The following is a 14,941-nucleotide window of genomic DNA, read 5'->3' on the forward strand; positions in this document are numbered from 1 at the left end:
CAAGTAGAAGAGTTATGTCAGAGTAGGCAGTTGCACCCAAGCGGAAGAGTTATGTCAGAGTAGGCAGTTGCACCCAAGCAGAAGAGTTATGTCAGAGTAGGCAGTTGCACCCAAGTAGAAGAGTTACTTCTGAGGAGGCAGTTGCACCCAAGTAGAAGAGTTAGGTCAGAGTAGGCAGTTGCACAAAAGTAGAAGAGTTACTTCTGAGGAGGCAGCTGCACCCAAGTAAAAGAGTTACTTCTGGGGAGGCAGTTGCACCCAAGTAGAAGAGTTACTTCTGAGGAGGCAGTTGCACCCAAGTAGAAGAGTTACTTCTGAGGAGGCAGTTGCACCCAAGTAAAAGAGTTACTTCTGAGGAGGCAGTTGCACCCAAGTAGAAGAGTTACTTCTGAGGAGGCAGTTGCACCCAAGTAGAAGAGTTACTTCTGGGGAGGCAGTTGCACCCAAGTAGAAGAGTTACTTCTGAGGAGGCAGTTGCACCCAAGTAGAAGAGTTACTTCTGGGGAGGCAGTTGCAACCAAATAGAAGAGTTACTTCTGAGGAGGCAGTTGCACCCAAATAGAAGAGTTACTTCTGGGGAGGCAGTTGCACCCAAATAGAAGAGTTACTTCTGGGGAGGCAGCTGCACCCAAATAGAAGAGTTACTTCTGGGGAGGCAGCTGCACCCAAGTAAAAGAGTTACTTCTGGGGAGGCAGCTGCACCCAAATAGAAGAGTTACTTCTGAGGAGGCAGCTGCACCCAAGTAAAAGAGTTACTTCTGGGGAGGCAGTTGCACCCAAGTAGAAGAGTTACTTCTGAGGAGGCAGTTGCACCCAAGTAGAAGAGTTACTTCTGAGGAGGCAGTTGCACCCAAGTAAAAGAGTTACTTCTGAGGAGGCAGTTGCACCCAAGTAGAAGAGTTACTTCTGAGGAGGCAGTTGCACCCAAGTAGAAGAGTTACTTCTGGGGAGGCAGTTGCACCCAAGTAGAAGAGTTACTTCTGAGGAGGCAGTTGCACCCAAGTAGAAGAGTTACTTCTGAGGAGGCAGTTGCACCCAAGTAGAAGAGTTACTTCTGAGGAGGCAGTTGCACCCAAGTAGAAGATTTACTTCTGAGGAGGCAGTTGCACCCAAGTAGAAGAGTTACTTCTGAGGAGGCAGTTGCACCCAAGTAGAAGAGTTACTTCTGAGGAGGCAGTTGCACCCAAGTAGAAGAGTTACTTCTGAGGAGACAGTTGCACCCAAGTAGAAGAGTTACTTCTGGGGAGGCAGTTGCACCCAAGTAGAAGAGTTACTTCTGAGGAGGCAGTTGCACCCAAGTAGAAGATTTACTTCTGAGGAGGCAGTTGCACCCAAGTAGAAGAGTTACTTCTGAGGAGGCAGTTGCACCCAAGTAGAAGAGTTACTTCTGAGGAGGCAGTTGCACCCAAGTAGAAGAGTTACTTCTGAGGAGGCAGTTGCACCCAAGTAGAAGAGTTACTTCTGGGGAGGCAGTTGCACCCAAGTAGAAGAGTTGCTTCTGAGTAGGCAGTTGCACCCAAGTAGAAGAGTTGCTTCTGCGGAGGCAGTTGCACCCAAGTAGAAGAGTTACTTCTGAGGAGGCAGTTGCACCCAAGTAGAAGAGTTACTTCTGAGTAGGCAGTTGCACCCAAGTAGAAGAGTTGCTTCTGAGTAGGCAGTTGCACCCAAGTAGAAGAGTTACTTCTGAGGTGGCAGTTGCACCCAAGTAGAAGAGTTACCTTTGGGGAGGCAGTTGCACCCAAGTAGAAGAGTTACTTCTGGGGAGGCAGTTGCACCCAAGTAGAAGAGTTACTTCTGGGGAGGCAGTTGCACCCAAGTAGAAGAGTTACTTCTGGGTAGGCAGTTGCAACCAAATAGAAGAGTTACTTCTGGGGAGGCAGTTGCACCCAAATAGAAGAGTTACTTCTGGGGAGGCAGTTGCACCCAAATAGAAGAGTTACTTCTGGGGAGGCAGTTGCACCCAAATAGAAGAGTTACTTCTGAGGAGGCAGTTGCACCCAAGTAGAAGAGTTACTTCTGAGGAGGCAGTTGAACCCAAGTAGAAGTGTTACTTCTGAGGAGGCAGTTGCACCCAAATATAAAAGTTACTTCTGGGGAGGCAGTTGCACCCAAGTAGAAGAGTTACTTCTGAGGAGGCAGTTGCACCCAAGTAGAAGTGTTACTTCTGAGGAGGCAGTTGAACCCAAATAGAAGAGTTACTTCTGGGGAGGCAGTTGCACCCAAATATAAAAGTTACTTCTGGGGAGGCAGTTGCACCCAAGTAGAAGAGTTACTTCTGAGGAGGCAGTTGCACCCAAGTAGAAGTGTTACTTCTGAGGAGGCAGTTGCACCCAAGTAGAAGAGTTACTTCTGAGGAGGCAGTTGCACCCAAGTAGAAGAGTTACTTCTGAGGAGGCAGTTGCACCCAAGTAGAAGAGTTACTTCTGAGGAGACAGTTGCACCCAAGTAGAAGAGTTACTTCTGAGGAGGCAGTTGCACCCAAGTAGAAGAGTTACTTCTGAGGAGGCAGTTGCACCCAAGTAGAAGAGTTACTTCTGGGGAGGCAGTTGCACCCAAGCAGAAGAGTTACTTCTGGGGAGGCAGTTGCACCCAAGTAGAAGAGTTACTTCTGGGGAGGCAGTTGCACCCAAGTAGAAGAGTTACTTCTGGGGAGGCAGTTGCACCCAAGTAGAAGAGTTACTTCTGGGGAGGCAGTTGCACCCAAGGAGAAGAGTTACTTCTGAGGAGGCAGTTGCACCCAAGTAGAAGAGTTATGTCAGAGTAGGCAGTTGCACCCAAGTAGAAGAGTTATGTCAGAGTAGGCAGTTGCACCCAAGCAGAAGAGTTATGTCAGAGTAGGCAGTTGCACCCAAGCAGAAGAGTTATGTCAGAGTAGGCAGTTGCACCCAAGTAGAAGAGTTACTTCTGGGGAGGCAGTTGCACCCAAGTAGAAGAGTTACTTCTGGGGAGGCAGTTGCACCCAAATAGAAGAGTTACTTCTGAGGAGGCAGTTGCACCCAAGTAGAAGAGTTACTTCTGAGGAGGCAGTTGCACCCAAGTAGAAGAGTTACTTCTGAGGAGGCAGTTGCACCCAAGTAGAAGAGTTACTTCTGGGGAGGCAGTTGCACCCAAGTAGAAGAGTTACTTCTGAGGAGGCAGTTGCACCCAAGTAGAAGAGTTACTTCTGAGGAGGCAGTTGCACCCAAGTAGAAGAGTTACTTCTGGGGAGGCAGTTGCACCCAAGTAGAAGAGTTACTTCTGGGGAGGCAGTTGCACCCAAGTAGAAGAGTTACCTTTGGGGAGGCAGTTGCACCCAAGTAGAAGAGTTACTTCTGGGGAGGCAGTTGCACCCAAGTAGAAGAGTTACTTCTGGAGAGGCAGTTGCACCCAAGTAGAAGAGTTACTTCTGAGGAGGCAGTTGCACCCAAGTAGAAGAGTTACTTCTGGGGAGGCAGTTGCACCCAAGTAGAAGAGTTACTTCTGGGGAGGCAGTTGCACCCAAGTAGAAGAGTTACTTCTGAGGAGGCAGTTGCACCCAAGTAGAAGAGTTACCTTTGGGGAGGCAGTTGCACCCAAGTAGAAGAGTTACTTCTGAGGAGGCAGTTGCACCCAAGTAGAAGAGTTACTTCTGGGGAGGCAGTTGCACCCAAGTAGAAGAGTTACTTCTGAGGAGGCAGTTGCACCCAAGTAGAAGAGTTACTTCTGAGGAGGCAGTTGCACCCAAGTAGAAGAGTTACTTCTGGGGAGGCAGTTGCACCCAAGTAGAAGAGTTACTTCTGAGGAGGCAGTTGCACCCAAGTAGAAGAGTTACTTTTGAGGTGGCAGTTGCACCCAAGTAGAAGAGTTACCTTTGGGGAGGCAGTTGCACCCAAGTAGAAGAGTTACTTCTGGGGAGGCAGTTGCACCCAAGTAGAAGAGTTGCTTCTGAGTAGGCAGTTGCACCCAAGTAGAAGAGTTACTTCTGAGTAGGCAGTTGCACCCAAGTAGAAGAGTTGCTTCTGAGTAGGCAGTTGCACCCAAGTAGAAGAGTTACTTCTGAGGTGGCAGTTGCACCCAAGTAGAAGAGTTACCTTTGGGGAGGCAGTTGCACCCAAGTAGAAGAGTTACTTCTGGGGAGGCAGTTGCACCCAAGTAGAAGAGTTACTTCTGGGGAGGCAGTTGCACCCAAGTAGAAGAGTTACTTCTGGGGAGGCAGTTGCACCCAAGTAGAAGAGTTACTTCTGAGGAGGCAGTTGCACCCAAGTAGAAGAGTTACTTCTGAGGAGGCAGTTGCACCCAAGTAGAAGAGTTACCTTTGGGGAGGCAGTTGCACCCAAGTAGAAGAGTTACTTCTGAGGAGGCAGTTGCACCCAAGTAGAAGAGTTGCTTCTGAGGAGGCAGTTGCACCCAAGTAGAAGAGTGCCTTCTGGGGAGGCAGTTGCACCCAAGCAGAAGAGTTACTTCTGAGGAGGCAGTTGCACCCAAGTAGAAGAGTTACTTCTGAGGAGGCAGTTGCACCCAAGTAGAAGAGTTACTTTTGAGGAGGCAGTTGCACCCAAGTAGAAGAGTTACTTCTGAGGAGGCAGTTGCACCCAAGTAGAAGAGTTACTTCTGGGGAGGCAGTTGCACCCAAGCAAAAGAGTTACTTCTGGGGAGGCAGTTGCACCCAAGCAGAAGAGTTACTTCTGAGGAGGCAGTTGCACCCAAGTAGAAGAGTTACTTCTGAGGAGGCAGTTGCACCCAAGTAGAAGAGTTACTTCTGAGGAGGCAGTTGCACCAAAGTAAAAGAGTTACTTCTGGGGAGGCAGTTGCACCCAAGTAGAAGAGTTACTTCTGGGGAGGCAGTTGCACCCAAATAGAAGAGTTACTTCTGAGGAGGCAGTTGCACCCAAGTAGAAGTGTTACTTCTGAGGAGGCAGTTGCACCCAAGTAGAAGAGTTACTTCTGAGGAGGCAGTTGCACCCAAGTAGAAGAGTTACTTCTGAGGTGGCAGTTGCACCGAAGTAGAAGAGTTACTTCTGAGGAGGCAGTTGCACCCAAGTAGAAGAGTTACTTCTGGGGAGGCAGTTGCACCCAAGTAGAAGAGTTACTTCTGAGGAGGCAGTTGCACCCAAGTAGAAGTGTTACTTCTGAGGAGGCAGTTGCACCCAAGTCGAAGAGTTACTTCTGAGGAGGCAGTTGCACCCAAGTAGAAGAGTTACTTCTGAGGTGGCAGTTGCACCGAAGTAGAAGAGTTACTTCTGAGGAGGCAGTTGCACCCAAGTAGAAGAGTTTCTTCTGAGGAGGCAGTTGCACCCAAGTAGAAGAGTTACTTCTGAGGAGGCAGTTGCACCCAAGTAGAAGAGTTACTTCTGGGGAGGCAGTTGCACCCAAGCAGAAGAGTTATGCCAGAGTAGGCAGTTGCACCCAAGCAGAAGAGTTATGTCAGAGTAGGCAGTTGCACCCAAGTAGAAGTGTTACTTCTGGGGAGGCAGTTGCACCCAAGTAGAAGAGTTACTTCTGGGGAGGCAGTTGCACCCAAGCAGAAGAGTTATGTCAGAGTAGGCAGTTGCACCCAAGTAGAAGTGTTACTTCTGAGGAGGCGGTTGCACCCAAGCAGAAGAGTTATGTCAGAGTAGGCAGTTGCACCCAAGTAGAAGTGTTACTTCTGAGGAGGCAGTTGCACCCAAGCAGAATAGTTATGCCAGAGTAGGCAGTTGCACCCAAGTAGAAGTGTTACTTCTGGGGAGGCAGTTGCACCCAAGTAGAAGAGTTACTTCTGAGGAGGCAGTTGCACCCAAGTAGAAGAGTTACTTCTGAGGAGGCAGTTGCACCCAAGTAAAAGAGTTACTTCTGAGGAGGCAGAAGCACCCAAGTAGAAGAGTTACTTCTGAGGAGGCAGTTGCACCCAAGTAGAAGTGTTACTTCTGAGGAGGCAGTTGCACCCAAGTAGAAGAGTTACTTCTGGGGAGGCAGTTGCACCCAAGTAGAAGAGTTACTTGTGAGGAAGCAGTTGCACCCAAGTAGAAGAGTTATTTCTGCATCCAAGTAGAAGAGTTACTTCTGAGGAGGCAGTTGCACCCAAGTAGTAGTGTTACTTCTGAGGAGGCAGTTGCACCCAAGTAGAAGTGTTACTTCTGCATCCAAGTAGAAGAGTTACTTCTGAGGAGGCAGTTGCACCCAAGTAGAAGAGTTACTTCTGAGGAGGCAGTTGCACCCAAATAGAAGAGTTACTTCTGAGGTGGCAGTTGCACCCAAGTAGAAGAGTTACTTCTGGGGAGGCAGTTGCACCCAAGTAGAAGAGTTACTTCTGGGGAGGCAGTTGCACCCAAGTAGAAGAGTTACTTCTGAGGAGGCAGTTGCACCCAAGTAGAAGAGTTACTTCTGCGGAGGCAGTTGCACCCAAGTAGAAGAGTTACTTCTGGGGAGGCAGTTGCACCCAAGTAGAAGAGTTACTTCTGGGGAGGCAGTTGCACCCAAGTAAAAGAGTTACTTCTGAGGAGGCAGTTGCACCCAAGTAAAAGAGTTACTTCTGGGGAGGCAGTTGCACCCAAGTAAAAGAGTTACTTCTGAGGAGGCAGTTGCACCCAAGTAAAAGAGTTACTTCTGAGGAGGCAGTTGCACCCAAGTAGAAGAGTTACTTCTGGGGAGGCAGTTGCACCCAAGTAGAAGAGTTACTTCTGGGGAGGCAGTTGCACCCAAGTAAAAGAGTTACTTCTGAGGAGGCAGTTGCACCCAAGTAGAAGAGTTACTTCTGGGGAGGCAGTTGCACCCAAGTAAAAGAGTTACTTCTGAGGAGGCAGTTGCACCCAAGTAGAAGAGTTACTTCTGCGGAGGCAGTTGCACCCAAGCAGAAGAGTTACTTCTGAGGAGGCAGTTGCACCCAAGTAGAAGAGTTACTTCTGCGGAGGCAGTTGCACCCAAGTAGAAGAGTTACTTCTGAGGAGGCAGTTGCACCCAAGTAGAAGAGTTACTTCTGAGGTGGCAGTTGCACCCAAGTAGAAGAGTTACTTCTGCGGAGGCAGTTGCACCCAAGTAGAAGAGTTACTTCTGAGGAGGCAGTTGCACCCAAGGAGAAGAGTTACTTCTGGGGAGGCAGTTGCACCCAAGCAGAAGAGTTATGTCAGAGTAGGCAGTTGCACCCAAGTAGAAGTGTTACTTCTGAGGAGGCGGTTGCACCCAAGCAGAAGAGTTATGTCAGAGTAGGCAGTTGCACCCAAGTAGAAGTGTTACTTCTGAGGAGGCAGTTGCACCCAAGCAGAATAGTTATGCCAGAGTAGGCAGTTGCACCCAAGTAGAAGTGTTACTTCTGGGGAGGCAGTTGCACCCAAGTAGAAGAGTTACTTCTGAGGAGGCAGTTGCACCCAAGTAGAAGAGTTACTTCTGAGGAGGCAGTTGCACCCAAGTAAAAGAGTTACTTCTGAGGAGGCAGAAGCACCCAAGTAGAAGAGTTACTTCTGAGGAGGCAGTTGCACCCAAGTAGAAGTGTTACTTCTGAGGAGGCAGTTGCACCCAAGTAGAAGAGTTACTTCTGGGGAGGCAGTTGCACCCAAGTAGAAGAGTTACTTCTGGGGAAGCAGTTGCACCCAAGTAGAAGAGTTATTTCTGCATCCAAGTAGAAGAGTTACTTCTGAGGAGGCAGTTGCACCCAAGTAGTAGTGTTACTTCTGAGGAGGCAGTTGCACCCAAGTAGAAGTGTTACTTCTGCATCCAAGTAGAAGAGTTACTTCTGAGGAGGCAGTTGCACCCAAGTAGAAGAGTTACTTCTGAGGAGGCAGTTGCACCCAAATAGAAGAGTTACTTCTGAGGTGGCAGTTGCACCCAAGTAGAAGAGTTACTTCTGGGGAGGCAGTTGCACCCAAGTAGAAGAGTTACTTCTGGGGAGGCAGTTGCACCCAAGTAGAAGAGTTACTTCTGAGGAGGCAGTTGCACCCAAGTAGAAGAGTTACTTCTGCGGAGGCAGTTGCACCCAAGTAGAAGAGTTACTTCTGGGGAGGCAGTTGCACCCAAGTAGAAGAGTTACTTCTGGGGAGGCAGTTGCACCCAAGTAAAAGAGTTACTTCTGAGGAGGCAGTTGCACCCAAGTAAAAGAGTTACTTCTGGGGAGGCAGTTGCACCCAAGTAAAAGAGTTACTTCTGAGGAGGCAGTTGCACCCAAGTAAAAGAGTTACTTCTGAGGAGGCAGTTGCACCCAAGTAGAAGAGTTACTTCTGGGGAGGCAGTTGCACCCAAGTAGAAGAGTTACTTCTGGGGAGGCAGTTGCACCCAAGTAAAAGAGTTACTTCTGAGGAGGCAGTTGCACCCAAGTAGAAGAGTTACTTCTGGGGAGGCAGTTGCACCCAAGTAAAAGAGTTACTTCTGAGGAGGCAGTTGCACCCAAGTAGAAGAGTTACTTCTGCGGAGGCAGTTGCACCCAAGCAGAAGAGTTACTTCTGAGGAGGCAGTTGCACCCAAGTAGAAGAGTTACTTCTGGGGAGGCAGTTGCACCCAAGTAAAAGAGTTACTTCTGAGGAGGCAGTTGCACCCAAGTAGAAGAGTTACTTCTGCGGAGGCAGTTGCACCCAAGTAGAAGAGTTACTTCTGAGGTGGCAGTTGCACCCAAGTAGAAGAGTTACTTCTGAGGTGGCAGTTGCACCCAAGTAGAAGAGTTACTTCTGCGGAGGCAGTTGCACCCAAGTAGAAGAGTTACTTCTGAGGAGGCAGTTGCACCCAAGGAGAAGAGTTACTTCTGGGGAGGCAGTTGCACCCAAACAGAAGAGTTATGTCAGAGTAGGCAGTCGCACCCAAGTAGAAGAGTTACTTCTGAGGAGGCAGTTGCACCCAAGTAGAAGAGTTACTTCTGAGGTGGCAGTTGTACCCAAGCAAAAGAGTTACTTCTGAGGAGGCAGTTGCACCCAAGTAGAAGAGTTTCTTCTGAGGAGGCAGTTGCACCCAAGTAGAAGAGTTACTTCTGAGGAGGCAGTTGCACCCAAGTAGAAGAGTTTCTTCTGAGGAGGCAGTTGCACCCAAGTAGAAGAGTTACTTCTGGGGAGGCAGTTGCACCCAAGTAGAAGAGTTACTTGTGAGGAAGCAGTTGCACCCAAGTAGAAGAGTTATTTCTGCATCCAAGTAGAAGAGTTACTTCTGAGGAGGCAGTTGCACCCAAGTAGTAGTGTTACTTCTGAGGAGGCAGTTGCACCCAAGTAGAAGTGTTACTTCTGCATCCAAGTAGAAGAGTTACTTCTGAGGAGGCAGTTGCACCCAAGTAGAAGAGTTACTTCTGAGGAGGCAGTTGCACCCAAATAGAAGAGTTACTTCTGAGGTGGCAGTTGCACCCAAGTAGAAGAGTTACTTCTGGGGAGGCAGTTGCACCCAAGTAGAAGAGTTACTTCTGGGGAGGCAGTTGCACCCAAGTAGAAGAGTTACTTCTGAGGAGGCAGTTGCACCCAAGTAGAAGAGTTACTTCTGCGGAGGCAGTTGCACCCAAGTAGAAGAGTTACTTCTGGGGAGGCAGTTGCACCCAAGTAGAAGAGTTACTTCTGGGGAGGCAGTTGCACCCAAGTAAAAGAGTTACTTCTGAGGAGGCAGTTGCACCCAAGTAAAAGAGTTACTTCTGGGGAGGCAGTTGCACCCAAGTAAAAGAGTTACTTCTGAGGAGGCAGTTGCACCCAAGTAAAAGAGTTACTTCTGAGGAGGCAGTTGCACCCAAGTAGAAGAGTTACTTCTGGGGAGGCAGTTGCACCCAAGTAGAAGAGTTACTTCTGGGGAGGCAGTTGCACCCAAGTAAAAGAGTTACTTCTGAGGAGGCAGTTGCACCCAAGTAGAAGAGTTACTTCTGGGGAGGCAGTTGCACCCAAGTAAAAGAGTTACTTCTGAGGAGGCAGTTGCACCCAAGTAGAAGAGTTACTTCTGCGGAGGCAGTTGCACCCAAGCAGAAGAGTTACTTCTGAGGAGGCAGTTGCACCCAAGTAGAAGAGTTACTTCTGGGGAGGCAGTTGCACCCAAGTAAAAGAGTTACTTCTGAGGAGGCAGTTGCACCCAAGTAGAAGAGTTACTTCTGCGGAGGCAGTTGCACCCAAGTAGAAGAGTTACTTCTGAGGTGGCAGTTGCACCCAAGTAGAAGAGTTACTTCTGAGGTGGCAGTTGCACCCAAGTAGAAGAGTTACTTCTGCGGAGGCAGTTGCACCCAAGTAGAAGAGTTACTTCTGAGGAGGCAGTTGCACCCAAGGAGAAGAGTTACTTCTGGGGAGGCAGTTGCACCCAAACAGAAGAGTTATGTCAGAGTAGGCAGTCGCACCCAAGTAGAAGAGTTACTTCTGAGGAGGCAGTTGCACCCAAGTAGAAGAGTTACTTCTGAGGTGGCAGTTGTACCCAAGCAAAAGAGTTACTTCTGAGGAGGCAGTTGCACCCAAGTAGAAGAGTTTCTTCTGAGGAGGCAGTTGCACCCAAGTAGAAGAGTTACTTCTGAGGAGGCAGTTGCACCCAAGTAGAAGAGTTTCTTCTGAGGAGGCAGTTGCACCCAAGTAAAAGAGTTACTTCTGAGGAGGCAGTTGCACCCAAGTAGAAGAGTTACTTCTGAGGAGGCAGTTGCACCCAAGTAGAAGAGTTACTTCTGCGGAGGCAGTTGCACCCAAGGAGAAGAGTTACTTCTGAGGAGGCAGTTGCACCCAAGGAGAAGAGTTACTTCTGGGGAGGCAGTTGCACCCAAACAGAAGAGTTATGTCAGAGTAGGCAGTTGCACCCAAGTAGAAGAGTTACTTCTGAGGAGGCAGTTGCACCCAAGTAGAAGAGTTTCTTCTGAGGAGGCAGTTGCACCCAAGTAAAAGAGTTACTTCTGAGGAGGCAGTTGCACCCAAGTAGAAGAGTTACTTCTGAGGAGGCAGTTGCACCCAAGTAGAAGAGTTACTTCTGAGGAGGCAGTTGCACCCAAGTAGAAGAGTTACTTCTGAGGAGGCAGTTGCACCCAAGCAGAAGAGTTACTTCTGGGGAGGCAGTTGCACCCAAGTAGAAGAGTTACTTCTGAGGAGGCAGTTGCACCCAAGTAGAAGAGTTACTTCTGAGGAGGCAGTTGCACCCAAGTAGAAGAGTTACTTCTGAGGAGGCAGTTGCACCCAAGCAGAAGAGTTACTTCTGAGGAGGCAGTTGCACCCAAGTAGAAGAGTTACTTCTGGGGAGGCAGTTGAACCCAAGTAGAAGAGTTACCTTTGGGGAGGCAGTTGCACCCAAGTAGAAGAGTTACTTCTGAGGTGGCAGTTGCACCCAAGCAGAAGAGTTACTTCTGGGGAGGCAGTTGAACCCAAGTAGAAGAGTTACCTTTGGGGAGGCAGTTGCACCCAAGTAGAAGAGTTACTTCTGAGGAGTCAGTTGCACCCAAGTAGAAGAGTTACTTCTGGGGAGGCAGTTGCACCCAAGTAGAAGAGTTACTTCTGAGGAGGCAGTTGCACCCAAGTAGAAGAGTTACTTCTGAGGAGGCAGTTGCACCCAAGTAGAAGAGTTACTTCTGAGGAGGCAGTTGCACCCAAATAGAAGAGTTACTTCTGAGGAGGCAGTTGCACCCAAGTAGAAGAGTTACTTCTGAGGAGGCAGTTGCACCCAAGTAGAAGAGTTACTTCTGAGGAGGCAGTTGCACCCAAGTAGAAGAGTTACTTTTGAGGAGGCAGTTGCACCCAAGTAGAAGAGTTACTTCTGAGGAGGCAGTTGCACCCAAGTAGAAGAGTTACTCTGCAGAGCAGTGAGGGTAGCCTTATAGAGCCACATGCAGCTACAGGCTCCGCCAACATCAGAGAGTCAACATCAACGTGGCAGCATTGGTGGTGTGTAAGCATGGCCGAGCGGGTGTGGCGATGGATGGGCTCCCCCCTGAATGGCAGCCCAAGGGCTGACAGGCATATCTTCATGTGCCTCTTCAACACTCAGGCCAGACGTTTCTATGCTTTTCATACGCAGGGCGCCACTTTCAATACTGGCTTTCTCTAAAACCAGGAGTTGGAGGTTTCATTTCTTGGGTTCTGAAAGAGGCATGCCTCACAATATCAGATTATAATAATTGGCAGAGAAGATAAAAACCTGGAAATGTAATAATCAGATTGGATCTTTCTTTATATTTGGTGACAGTCTCAAAAAGCTCAGCAATTCTGGAAGATTATTTACCGTAGGATGAAGTAAATTTTAATTACCGACTTTCCCTTCTTGCCAAGGGTTTTTCTGTTAAGAAGCACCGAGCCTTATATTCCTACGCCGAGTGGGCCTTACCCACAATGACCACTGCTGGGACTTTCTACACCTGCTCCTGGCAATTACATTCAGTTCCTTCATTAGAGAATTGGCAGATTAAGTTTGGAGAGTGCAATACTTTAGTTAAATTTAAAGTTTGATACTTTAATTTGCAATTTTATCCAGAGACTTCCGCCATATTTCAAATTCAGATTTCTTTTAACTTAAGGTTGTAAAGGACTAGATTTCATCTGATTTGGCACTAGGGCAAAGCTAATATGTGACTTTCTTTAGTGTTTCTTGTGAGAATAAGGGTGGGGTGTTTTCTTTTTTCTTTTAACATGCAACTTGTATAATCTGTTCATGTATTTTTTTTATACTAAAGGGTTTTAGAAAGTCTGGGATTGTGTGCCAGACAGTATGAATTGGTGTGCTCTAGGTTCTTGTAGGTGCATGTGAAAATGAGAAGGCATAGGTTGGTGATAGTTGCGTATTATGTTTAAGTGAAAGGTAATGCCACATTGAAGGTGAATCTAGGGGGAAATTGTTCAACATTCTGAATGAATTGTCTGGAGGGAATTTCTCTTTTACATGACATGAATGGCTGGCTGGCAGTGAGACAAGAAAACTTTTGGCCCACTTGGAACAGAGACTGGCTGAAATGGGTCACTGCTTGAATAGAGATTCCAGTCTGTCTGTCTGTCCCTGCTGATGGAAAAAGGAAATAAATGTCCATTGTGCACCGGACAGAATGATGGTGAAGGTGGGATAAGTGATGCCTCAGTGTTCAGATATTTGGGGGGGGGGGGCATTGGTATTGTCAGTTGCAAGGAACAAGTATTGGTCTAAAAACTGGCTGCCCACTTGGTTATCTGGAAGAGAAAGTGAGCAACCTTGGGAATGGGGATTGAGGTCGTCTGTATTTCGTCTTCTACCTCTCTCCCTGACTTAATATTTCTTGTTCTTCTCTGTGTTTGTATGTTTTACATAACACTGTGGACCCCACAAAAGAAAGTGTGTGATAAGGATTAATAATGTACAACCTGCAGGAAGCAGCGCAGATGCCTGTAGGGTCCAGGGTTTATGGTCTTTCTGGCCTTTGCTGTCCTGTCTGATGCAACTCTTTCTTCTCTTCCCTGCGGGTTTTTTATCTTCTACCCCATTCCTGATGTGCCCTAGGACTCCCTCCTTCGGCTGAAGGACTATCAGCAGTGCTTGGAATGCTCCGAAGTGGCCTTGAATGAAGCTTTCCAGCAGATGATCAATGCAACAACTGCCTCGGCCAAGGAAGAATGGGTGGCCACTATGACTCAGCTGCTCCAGGGCATCAGTCACTCCCTCTCAGCAGACAGCAGCAGCCTGAGTGAAGTTTCTGCCCTGCCGAATCTCACCCGATTTAGTCACAACCTCATCCAGGTAGGGGGGGGGGGCTCCCCTTGACCCCGCAGCTGCTGCAGCTTTCACCCCAAGAGCTCCGTCTGGAGAAGGAGCCAGTCAAAGAGGGAAAAGACAAAAGCACCCTTGCTTATATTCATAGTACCACAAGTCTTACAGAGATATAGCTATTTATTGTGATAACGTTTTGTAACATTTCATATAGTCGATATCCAGATACTGATTGCAGGGAAAACCACAGCAAAAAGGGTCACATCTCTGGGAAAAGGAGCAAGTCTTCCTCTAGAGCCCTCTAAAATGTTCTTCGGAGCATGATTTGGTTGACTGGCAGCTCAGCAATCATCATTTTACATGTACTCCTCACTTAATAACCACTATTGGTCCAATGACACTGTCACAATTCTTGAGCAATACATGTCACCACGCTGGACTTACGATGTTAGTTCTGCCGTGGCTGTTAAATGAATCACCCACCATAGTTAAGGAGACATCATGTAACAATGACTTGCAATTTTACTGCCAGCTTCTCCATTGGCTTTTTCAGAGGCTGTCTGCAAAACTCACAAATGCTTTTTTCCCCAAGTTTTATTGATTTTAAAAGTTTTACAGGGAAAAAGGGGTTAAAAGGTTATAGAACATTTTGACAGCTACATCGTGCGGGGGGGGGAGAAGCCCCCCCAGGTCTCGCAACTTTTACAAAAAAAGTATAAAATTATGAACATTTACATAGATATTAGCAGTTTTAAGTTTAACACAAAATCTTCAATATGTTTCAATCATTTTGCTTTTTATCACTTTCATAAAGGTACATTGTAACAACAATTGCAATGATGTTTCAATTCACTTTTGTGATCTGAGTCTTCTTGTTGTCGCACCCCCCCCCCCCCGTCCACTGGCAGAGCCTCTGCCCCGCCCAGCTTTGTTTCTTGTGTAGCCTCCCCGATGTCTCCTAAGAGAGCACTGTGTTTTTTAATGAAAGCCTCTGCTTCCTCAACTGTGTTGATTCTAATTCTACTGCCCTCCCAAAAAATCAACATGCCTTCTGGTAACAACCACCTGAACCAAACCCCATTATTATATAATTTTTTTGCTAAGAAGGAAAATTTCCTTCTCATATCTCTTACTTTCTTTGGGATCTGCTTAAGAATGGTTATTTCTTTATCCTTATATTTTAACGGTCCTCCCCTTTGAGCTCCTAGAACCTCATCTCTTGTGGTTTTTCTAAGAAATTTAACATGAACTTCCCTTGGAACATTGTGTGTTCTAGCATAGGCTGAATTAATCCTATAAATCAGGTCACTATCCCACCCAAGCTGTTGTTTGTCTCTGTTAATATATTCCGCTAACATTGTGGTCATAATCTCCTTAAGATCTTCATTTTCAACTTTTGGCAAATTTTGAAACCTAAGGAAAAAAG

General features: G+C 47.6%; 1 protein-coding gene across 3 annotated transcripts in view; it reads left to right on the forward strand.

Annotated features, from left to right (window-relative positions):
* Nucleotides 1–14,941, forward strand: part of CABIN1 (calcineurin binding protein 1) — a 150,684-nt gene that overhangs the window by 74,745 nt on the left and 60,998 nt on the right. For all 3 annotated transcript variants that reach the window (XM_081966173.1, XM_081966175.1, XM_081966174.1), the window contains exon 16: nucleotides 13,309–13,545. In XM_081966173.1, the coding sequence (XP_081822299.1) occupies nucleotides 13,309–13,545 (237 nt within the window). The remainder of the gene's footprint in view (nucleotides 1–13,308; nucleotides 13,546–14,941) is intronic.

Source organism: Natrix helvetica (assembly GCF_964273705.1).
Source record: "Natrix helvetica genome assembly, chromosome: 14".
NCBI classification, from domain to species: Eukaryota; Metazoa; Chordata; class Lepidosauria; order Squamata; family Natricidae; genus Natrix; species Natrix helvetica.